At 37.7% G+C, this 11,209-nt stretch overlaps 1 protein-coding gene across 1 annotated transcript; it reads left to right on the top strand.

Moving 5' to 3' along the window:
- Window positions 1-2,292: 2,292 nt before the first annotated feature.
- Avpr1a (arginine vasopressin receptor 1A) lies at window positions 2,293-10,933 on the top strand. Its single transcript, XM_027929222.2, has 2 exons — window positions 2,293-3,922; window positions 6,275-10,933. Exons 1-2 carry the CDS (start codon window positions 2,950-2,952, stop codon window positions 6,556-6,558), a joined length of 1,257 nt encoding a protein of 418 aa, XP_027785023.1. The 5' UTR covers window positions 2,293-2,949; the 3' UTR covers window positions 6,559-10,933.
- The last annotated feature ends 276 nt before the right edge of the window (window positions 10,934-11,209 follow it).

Below are 11,209 nucleotides of genomic sequence, written 5' to 3' on the forward strand. Positions count from 1 at the left end.
CCTTTCAGTAACTGCATTATAGTTTATCACTAAGATTTTACACATGGGAAAACCGCAGCTCGAAGATTCAAACAGTCACACAGCTAGTAAGTAAAGGTAGCTGTTTCTATTAGCTGAAATACTTCTTAAATATCTGGAATTATAAAATGGAGAAAGAAAGACCAGCAAATGAAAGAGATGATTACTCCAGGATACGTATGCATAATTTCATCATCTAATCCTCAAAATATATTAACTAACATCTATGGAAAGTAAGAGGGAAAAAGTCTTAATAATACAAAAAATACAGAGTAAATGCCAAATAGGCTAAAAAAAAAAAAGCACAAGAAGACATAGAAAATATTGTGTTCTTTTCACATTTTAACATCACAATTCTTTTAACCTGGGGAACTTTCACAGCAAGTTCAGTGAAGTACATGAATAGCGGATCTGTATTTTGATAGTCTTGCTTTCATTTGAATATGGAACCAGTAAAATTAAGATAATATTCTTAACTATATGAATTGAAAGAAGATCTTGTTCTGGAATCTGCAACACTTTTTTTCCCTGATTTTTAGACCTGATGACACCCAACAGAATTATACATGCATAGATACCTACATACATTAGAATACACATCCATATACACACATAAGGACATATATGAGTAATTGATACTATTATTGCTGAATAATAATACCTTCCAATTGTATCCACTGATGCAACCTAGTTATTGTCATAAACCGGGTATTTGGATATAGTTTAGTTATTGGGTAAAACTGCCTGACACAGATACATGATTTTCTGAGAGGCCACACACCATCTGTCTGGACTAAGAACACCTAAAGAAACTTTGGTGACTCAGGAATGCAGATTCCCCTCACCCATGTAACCTAAAATTCACATGTGTAGGCCCAAGACCTATAAAATTGAGAAGCTCTGGATAATGAACCTCTTTTGCAACACCCAGGGACCTACAGTCAGTCCACATTATTTTTCATAAGGAGAACTAATAAAGTAATTTGTGACTTAAAAGAAGGTCATATCTCTGAGTCAAAGACTATAACCTGATTGCTTGAAAAATAATTTCCAAACAAGTGCTCTGGAAATCTTTTACTTATAATCATTCCTAAACCATTTTAATTTTTTTTTTTTTTTGCTTCCTGGATATCTTGGAGAAAATAAGCCCATGCAACACAAATTTTTGTCTTCAGAGCATATTCCCACACAGAATACTGACTCGTTAGATTCTCTAAGTAGCTCCATAAGTAAGAATGACAGATAATTTTATTACCATTTTTAAGATGCATGGTCCCAGGCTTAATAACCACAATGAAACAGGACTTCCCATATCGAGTCCAGCACTCTTTATGTGACAACCCTAGGGAGTCTGCCTGCAAGAAGCAGATAGCAAAGTAGAATTATGACTGAGAATAAAAATATTTTCATTTATCTGCCTGCATTTCACAAATGGTGAAATTTTTCTGAGACAATCAAATGTATACTACGGCCACAACACACAAACGTTCTACGACTATCATGTTCATGAATCTACATAGTAAATCACCCCATAAAAGTGTTTCTTTTCTTTTTCCTTCTTCTGAAAATAGCCGGAAACAGCTCCCCCTTGCTGTCTTTCCTAACATACCTTCACCAAAGCTAAAACAGCTGAAGGTATGTGTATGTCTACCTCTGGGTCCTCTCTCTCCTACCCCCGCAGCAGAGCAATAGTTGTCCAGAGTAACTAATAGAAGTAGGTGGTGTTTTCTGTGTTTTTTCCTAGAGCATGTTTTCTGCTTCAAGATTTCCTCTTTCTCACCCCTGAGAACGGAAGCCTGGAGGTTTTTCTCTCCTCTGCCCTGGACAGCACTGCCAGGGTGGATGTTGATTGGCAGCTGTTCTTTAGCCTTCAGAAGAGAACAGAGAAGTCTGCAGGATCCAGTATTAAACAAATGAAGTCTCCATGGACTACAGCAGCCCAATTTCCGCCATCCCCTCAGTGGGAATCCGGCTTTCCCATAGAAGCTCTCTGGAATCTAGTTTAGAGAAAACTCCCTAGGCCCCATGTCCTACACAGAAGCTGGAAAATCAGAAGATGCTCCTTTCCCTTCACTACTAATGACTGTGTCCTTCCCTCTAGCAAACCAAGACAGTAACAGCGGGCACCAAGTCCCATTGAGAAGAATGCATCCTTTAAGTCACAAGGTTGTTACCAGACAGAGTGGAGTGGGGAGGCGGGAGCAAAACTGCCACGGGAATAAAATTAGCCAGACTAGCTGCCTAGGGATAAGATCAGTGAGCCGAGAAAAACTCCGACTGGAGGACGTGGGGTTTAGCGCCAAGTTCAGGTAGGTGCTTGAGCCAGCGCGCGGTTGCATAGACCTGAGATTTCCAGATATAGCGCTTACTCGCCTGCTGAATCAAATGTGGGTTTAAGGTGGCCGGTGAAAGAAGCTTAAGGAAACGGTGACGAGCCTCGAAAAGGCAAGATCCCGTCCGGTTCTCCAAGTTTTTGAACAAGAGAGATCGCCTTGATTCCTCCTATTAAATCGAAGGATCCTCGGGTCTCCCAGCCCCACCCCTGCAGCAATGATGCAAAGAGGACAAATCGCCAACGAAAGGAGGGAAGTTGGAGTGAGGCAAGAACAGTCTCCAGCCACTAGGGCGAGAGGAAGCGCGTCCCGGGGAATCAACCTCTGCATTAATCATTGAGTTCTGGCCCCAGCGCTTTCAGAAGCTCGGAGCGCACCTTTACAGGAGTTTGGAAAAGGCAGAGCAAGGAGAGGGACTGCAGCACCGGACCCAGAGCTACTCAGTGGACAAGTGCTAGCGTGCGGGAGGATTGAAGGGCCCGCGAGCCCGGAGCTTGGAAGGACAGCGCCCTTGGGGAAAAAAAAAAACCCAAGTCCCCCGAGGTGAGAAAGGAGCTCCCTGCGCTGCCCCGGGTCTCAAAAGCGCTGTATAGACAGCATGCGTTTCTCCAGAGGCGCCGACGCGGGACCGCTGGGCAACTCCAGTTCGTGGTGGCCTCTGGCTGCCGATAGTGCCAACACGAGCCAGGAAGTAGATGCGCTTGGGGAAGGTGGCGGAAGTCCCCCGGGAGACCGGCGCAATGAGGAACTGGCAAAGCTGGAGATCGCGGTGCTGGCGGTGACTTTCGTGGTGGCCGTGCTAGGCAACAGCAGCGTGCTTCTGGCGCTACACCGCACACCGCGCAAGACGTCCCGCATGCACCTCTTCATCCGACACCTCAGCCTGGCCGACCTAGCTGTCGCCTTCTTCCAGGTGTTACCGCAGCTGTGCTGGGACATAACTTACCGTTTCCGCGGACCCGACTGGCTGTGTCGCGTGGTGAAACACCTGCAAGTGTTCGCCATGTTCGCGTCGGCTTACATGCTGGTAGTAATGACCGCAGACCGCTACATTGCCGTGTGCCACCCGCTCAAGACTCTGCAGCAGCCGGCACGCCGCTCGCGCTTCATGATCGCTGCCTCTTGGGTACTGAGCTTCGTGCTGAGCACGCCACAGTACTTCATCTTCTCCATGATCGAGGTGAACAATGTTACCAAAGCTCAAGACTGCTGGGCCACCTTCATTCAGCCCTGGGGCACCCGAGCCTATGTGACCTGGATGACAAGCGGCATCTTCGTGGCTCCCGTGGTCATCTTAGGTACCTGCTACGGCTTCATCTGCTACCACATCTGGCGCAACATCCGCGGAAAGACCGCGTCGCGCCAGAGCAAGGGCGCAAGCGGCGCGGAGGACGCCCTCCATAAGGGGATTCTGGTAGCGCCCTGTGTCAGCAGTGTGAAGACCATTTCCCGCGCCAAGATTCGCACCGTAAAGATGACTTTTGTGATTGTGACGGCTTACATCCTCTGCTGGGCTCCTTTCTTCATCATCCAGATGTGGTCGGTCTGGGATGAAAAGTTCATCTGGACCGGTAGGTGCTGACACAGTGGAGGCCAGTGGTGTGTGTGTCTGTGTGTGTGAGATAGAGACAGAGAGAGGGAAAGAGAGAGAGGGAGGGGAGGGGAGAGAGGGAAAGTATTTCTTTCCATACTATCCTCTAAACAGTGCTTAAACTTCGGCATGCACAAAAATTACATCTTGGGGGAAACTGTCAAAAATACAAAGTCTAAAAAACATTTTAGAGGAAGAATGACTTTCTAATGACATGTGAAAATTATGTGAAACTAAAAAAAAAAAAAAAAAAAAAAAAGTGAGACATGGACCTGCGTACCTACTGTTGGAGCATATAAAAACCCAGTCCTTCAGATAAATATAAAATTAAACACAAGAAAAAAAAATGCCAATTCCTAGGGTCTCCACTCCAGACACTATAATTCGATATCTCTACAATGAGGCCAAGGAATCAGCATTTGTAGCGTACAATGATGGTATTAAGACCATAAATCCAGGAACTGTGTCCTAATCACCCACTAACTTCAAAACAGAACAATGACCTTTTGCTAAATCACTAAAGGCTGTGTACACATCCTGCTTTCAAGGCTATTGGATTCAGAAAAGCATTTTTAGGACCACAACTGTTTTTCGTTAGATCATGAAAAGTATCACAATTAATATAAAACTTGTATAGAAATTCCCTAAGGGCAAAGATATATTTTTTTTTTTTTTGGAGAAAGCTGGTAAAAGATTCTTAAGAAGTCAAGAATTCTAAGTTCGCAATTAGTTCATGTTCTTTTCCTTGACATAATCTTTAAAACTTTTTCTAACTTAATTACTTTCTATTTCCTGGTATTTCCAAGTAGGATTATTAATAACTTAATTTGTTAGACATATTCTTTAGTCTTTCAGCACTAATTTGACCATACAGCTATTTACTCCACAGAGTTGCAATGATTTTCTGACAGTGTTCCCTACACCTACTGGCATGTTTGATTTTAATTCCTTCACCAACTAGAGAGATTGGTTTCATCAGGATTTCCCAAAAGGAATATTATTTAGTTTGGCATATTGAAAAATGTTTTCTTTTAAAAAGAAAAAAAAATTTTGAAACCAAACATATTACAGAAATATTTCTTATAACAACTGACGTCAGGATATAGGCATTGGGTGGAGCCATCTGTTTTTTAAGGATTGAGGTAGGAAGTATATATGATATATTTTATGAGTCTTATATGCAAATAAAACATTTGAGTGTAAATTTAATTTAAATAAATATTTCTAACCACCAATAATGAAAAATACAACACACTTAACTTTTATTTACCATTTCCTGTTTTGCTTAGTCTCAGAAGCCTCTAATATTGCCAAATTTAACCTGATGTGTAATTATTGCTTTATTGAGATTTATACACAATTACTAAAATAATTTTTCACTCATGCATGGATTTGTTGGTGATTTTTACTCTTTTTAAATACAGTCAGCCATGGTTCATGATCATCTCCAAGAGCAGCATCTAGCAGAAAGTTATCAACTAATCTGTAACTTATTCTGGCAATAAACAGCAGGAAGACCCAAGTTTGTATATGCCAATCAAGGGAAAGTCTGTGTTTACTAATTATTCTTATTTTTAGAAAAAAGTATATTATCAGTACAATAGTATCACTGTGAAAGCTCATAATGTTCATGTAATTCACCACTGCTAATTAATATAAAGTGCTTCAGAAGCCTATTGAAATATTTTAATTCAACCTTCTTAATATAATTTAATTGAGCCAAAAAGATGATTTTCTTTTAAAAAATCAAATGAAAATTCTAATTATCCATTAAAAAATAACTAAAGCTTGCATTCTTCAAGGATCTATTTAAACTATTCTCTCATATATTGTTTTCACATTACAAGAATATATTCAATATGTAAAACTTTAAACTACTAAACATGGTCTTATAATGTCATAATGTTACTTGAATTATTAGGAAGAATACAATTTGATATACATTATTGTTGTCTTGAAATTTATTCAAATTGTTGCTATTGTGTGAATGCTGTGTCTATTAGTACATACTCATGCTAGTATAAAGTACAAAAATATTTTAATGAATTATTTCATAGCTTTATCATCTTGAAATTCCCATTCATCCTATTTAATATTTTAGTAGTGGTTTTAAATTTTTTGCATTAGTTTTGAGGCATTTTACTTACAAAAATATTTTATAATAAGCCATTTCTAAATACTACCCAGTTCCCTGACTGATAAATAAAATGTCACTTTCTATACTAACCCCTAACATTTCTTTCCTTCTTAATCAATAGAAAAATGAGTTTATCTGATGCTTAATTTCTTGCTTTGACTATTGAAATAATCTCGTTTTATATTTTTCATACAGATTCAGAAAACCCTTCCACTACCATCACGGCATTACTGGCTTCCTTGAATAGTTGCTGCAATCCCTGGATATACATGTTTTTTAGTGGCCATCTCCTGCAAGACTGTGTCCAAAGCTTTCCATGCTGCCACCACATGAAGCAAAAATTCAACAAAGATACCGACAGTATGAGCAGAAGACAGACTTCTTATTCTAACAACCGAAGCCCAACAAATAGTACCGGTACATGGAAGGACTCACCTAAATCTTCCAAGTCCATCAAATTTATTCCTGTTCCAACCTGAGCCCCAAGTTCATGCTGCCTGGCTCTTGTAATTGACTTTTGGGTCCATTACTGAATCCATCTAGAAATCATGAGGACAAACAGGCTTATGTGAGATAAGCAAAAATCAACTGGTTGGGTACAAGACTTTTGTTTCTAGTTGTATTTTACACATTGCTATGGCTCAAAACCATGAATTATTTTATACAGAAAGTTAGTGAAAACACACCATACTAAAATCTGTCGGCCTGATTTCCAGAAATAACAGAAGTTATGTTTTTAAAGGTCAAATCGTAACCAACCTGACTTTGTATTTTTACTATGGGTTTCTTTTAATTTCTGACATAAGTAAGACTTGATTGGTTTAAAAGTCATAGAATTTCTGAACAAAGTGGGCTCATCATTTAGAGGAGACTTCAGAGAATCATGATTCCATCAAAAAATCAATTTATGCATCATAAAATACAGCCCCAAATGGGGTCCTGAAGATGAGGCCTTGGAGAGGATTGAGGAACAGGGCTTATTGAGCAGGAGGTAGCCAGTTCTGAGTGAAAAGGAGAAAGTTCTGTTAGGAGCTATAAATCACTCTAAGTTTCAAAATGATAACTTGATAACTGGCAGTGCCTTCTTTTATTTTCCTCACCTTTTAATGGCTCTGAAAATCATAATTACTAGGATGTTGACAGAGAAAAAGTTGTGGACAAGCTGGAAGTATCTTTTTCCTCCCGCTGTAAGATTGTTTTCAAGTCAGAATATGTATGAGGAATGCCAAATTTCATAGCAGAGTAGAAAAGATTGCCTAAAGTAGGCTGTAGACTTTATCTAGAACGTTGTTTGACAGTGTTATAAAGTGTCCTGTGCTATACTGAATATTAACCTGATGTTATCTTCATGTTTGGTGAGTCTGGATCCATAAATACGAGTCTGCTAGAGAATTGCTCAGGATATAAAGTGCCTCCCACTATGTTTAATTACAAAGGTCTGTTCTTTCCTTCCAATCTCCCATGCACCTAACAGTTTCTGAATAGAGAAGAGGTTAGGGGTGGGGGTAAAGGTTGGGATACAGATGGAAAGAGAACTAACTGCTCTACTCTTCATCTGTATTCCTTTATTATTAAATGTATGTTATTTAAAAACACATCAAGCCTCTGTCTCCTTGGCTGTACAATGGCATTGATAACACCTCACAGGGTTGCTTGGAGAGTTAAATGAAATAAAATGTGTGAAATAGCTTCACACCCTGTAAAGTGCTATACTTACACTATAGGTGTTTTTTTTTTTTAATACTCTCGAGATATTCAGAATTTCATAGTTCTTTATTCCTGCTTATTTTTTATTAACCAAAATTAGTTGGTTTTACATCTGGGATATAAAATCCTAAAATTTAAATATAGATCTGCTGATTCATTGGAAGGCATTGCCAGCAGCCACTCAGCCAGACTTCTGCATGGCTAAAGTTTTCCAATGCAAGGATAGAACTTGCTTTCCTTTGAATGCAGGTAAAGCAAAGCCAGCTAAGAACATCAGTTTGGTTCAATTCTAAATAGAGATAAATTACAACACTCCTTGGCCATTGGTATTGCATTTTTCATTACTGTTTTTTTTTCTAGCTCTTTTGTCTGACTCCTTCTTAGAGATCGTGCACTGATTTGAGGATACATTCATTAATAAATATTTTGCATCTCTTAGAAGACGTAATAGTTACTTTTAATAGTATTACTGGATTTCTTTTTTTAACTTTGTAGATAAGAGACCATGGACTGGATGGCACTGCTGTAACCTGGCATGAACTACTTCACTCCTTTTCATTCTCCTATCTTTCTAAATTCTCAGCCCTTAGATTCCCTTCATTGATGTGCTTAAAAAATGTATCCGAATGATGCATAAAAATATGCTGTCAAGATTATCCCTTTAGAGTTCTTTTTTTTAAAAAAATAACAAAGGGTTCTGGGGAGGTAGCTCGTTGATGAAGCATTTATACAGCATGCACAATGCCCAGCTCAATCCCCAGCACCAAAAAATTAATTAATTAACAAGTAAAACAAAAAAGAAATCACCTTGAATGAAAGTAACAAATATTTCTCTTAAAAGGCGTATATCTCTTCAACATACGCCCTCGGCTAAATTAATCACTGCTTTATTACTCGGATTAGAGCAGCATAGTTGTAACTCTCCCTTGTACGGTGGATAGCCACGTTAAAATTTTTTCTTTGATAGTTCAAAAACTAAAGTCTTTTAGAGTGGAACAAAGATGATTCCACTTTTTCTAAATCCATTTGTAAAAAAACAACCTTTTGGCTCTTGTAGTAGGGTCTGTTTCAAAATGTTGATATGTACCGCCAAGTAAAACAATTCCATTTGACCTTATTTCTGGAAGCATCTCTCAAATAAGGTACGTATCAATCTTCTCACCTGTGTTTTCTCTTTTTAAATGCATCAGGAGATTAGACAGTGGGAAATGGTCTAGAGAGACACAAGAAGACCTGCTTGCTTATTCTTCAATATGCAAATATATGGTCATCACCTCTGTGGTTTAGGCAGAAAAGCAGCTGTTTAGTGCTACACCTTCTTAATGTTATATACCCAGAAATGGCATTCATATAATTCAAAACAATTATCCAGATTGGAATAATTATCCTGCCTGTCTGTTTCATAATAAAGGAAACCAGGCAATGAGCTGAAAGTGTTCTGGGAAGGGAAGTTTTCCTCTTCTCCACCAAAGACCTGAAACATTATACCAAATGGAGGCTTACAGTCAAGAATAAATGCATGTGTCACCTTATTTTACTTTGTACGGTAATCTGTGGAAAGTCCCTGCAAGTATACACATTAACTTATTTATATAGGCATCAGGAATGTGATTGATAGGGTCTATTACACATTTGATATACATTAATTGATGAAAAAGAAACATTTTAAAATTTACATTCAGTACTTAATAGGTTGACTTGGGAGCATGTCTTTTAAAATGTAATCTCCTTGGTTTTTATTTTGAAAGTTCATTTAGGATATAACTGCAAAGGAAATTAGTAAAATTTTTGAGTTAATTACACACTTGACCTACAGAGTTTCTAACACCATCAAAGGAGCCTTATACCATGATTGAATGAAGGAACGAAGAGGAAAAAAATCAAATTTCTTAACAAAGCACAGAACCATCCCAAATTTATTTGAGTTCCTAGACTGGGCGACCTCTGATGATTAAGAAACCACAACTTTCAACTGTTATTGCACAAAGTAATCCGATTTGGTTAAAGTTTTGGTTTTCATACCCTAAAATATATAATTTTGTAATTTATTTGGGCACCAGGAGCTTTAAATTATGGCCTTCAAGGTTGACTCTACCTAAAGCATAATTAAAGTGTCATCTAGGAAGAAATTGAGCCTAATCCTTCAGGTTTCTGTTACTTCTCCTATTAACAGGGGCCTTGTGGATCCTCCTACTGGAGACAGTAGCCATATTAAGAACAAACCCCAGGCAGGGCCTCTAAGATGCCATTCCAAATATGCAGAAGCAGCAGCTGTTTCCTTGCCCCACTCCCTGTGGCCCTCTCACTGACACTCAGTGCAACATCTGGAATCATGAGTAACAAAGCACAATAAATATTACAAAACGAATTTGACCTTAGACAATTTGAGTCAAAATTTAAAGACTCTGCAGTCGAAAGCTATTTTCCAGGACAATCTACATGGGTTGAATCACAAATTGTGTGGTTCCTTTGTACACACAGGTATTTAAAGAATTTTATTCTAACACAATTTTAGATACACTAAATTATTATAAATAACGATATGCATACGATCTGTAGTATGCCAGCATCAAAAACATATGTTATTAGAGCTAAAAATCAAATGCCATTGTTTTTATGTTGGTGTTTAATTTGGGGGTTTTTTTTGTGTGTGGTGTTCAGGATCTAACCTAGGTCCTCACACATGCTAAGCCAGTGTTCTACCAGAGACAAAATTTGCCAGTCCTTTTTTTTAAAAAAAATATGTAATATACGTACACAAATGTATCTTTTTATGTTGATTTATGTTGTAAATAAAAAATAAAAACAAAGTATCATAGAAAGAACTAAATATTTTTATGTTCTTGGGTCAAATTAACAAATTCAGAAGAATTAAGAGAAAATGGTAGTATCAGAATTATTATTGATATAAAAATAGCATTTCCATACACAAGTATAATTGTTTTTATATCATGAGATTTCTGACTTTAACATATTCTGTGATAATTTCCCTTATTCCTGTAAGAAAGTTGCTAGTTTTGAATGTTGAAATGTTTTGTGCTTACATTTAATATCTGTGCTTGACAAGAAAAAAAGTGACTTACTTTACAGTGACTTGTACTATATTGTAATAACAAATGTATTATTCCTTAATTTTATCATGTATTGGCTCCTATAAATAAAAATTAATTTCAGAGTTGTTTTAAATAATTGTTTTACAACTTAGTTTAACAATGAAATATATTGCAAGTTAATTATGACAATTTTGAAAAAAGAAAAAGACGTATTTTATAATTGGTACACAGTGATAGGTTTGTATTTGAGCACAAAAATGTTTGTGTTATTTAAGTTGACTGTAGCAAGACTAAGAGGAACTTTAAAACTATATTCAATAAATTACAGTTGAGAAAAAAATCAATAATCAGACTTAGCAAAGGCCATGTG

The sequence above is a fragment of the Marmota flaviventris genome, chromosome 3 (assembly GCF_047511675.1).
Source record: "Marmota flaviventris isolate mMarFla1 chromosome 3, mMarFla1.hap1, whole genome shotgun sequence".
NCBI classification, from domain to species: Eukaryota; Metazoa; Chordata; class Mammalia; order Rodentia; family Sciuridae; genus Marmota; species Marmota flaviventris.

Bases quoted from the DNA above. Each gene is read 5' to 3' on its own strand.
- Avpr1a (XM_027929222.2), top strand. From the start codon at position 2,950: ATGCGTTTCTCCAGAGGCGCCGACGCGGGACCGCTGGGCAACTCCAGT. The intron at 3,923-6,274 runs GTAGGTGCTGAC...TTTTTCATACAG, and splicing joins TGAAAAGTTCATCTGGACCG to ATTCAGAAAACCCTTCCACT.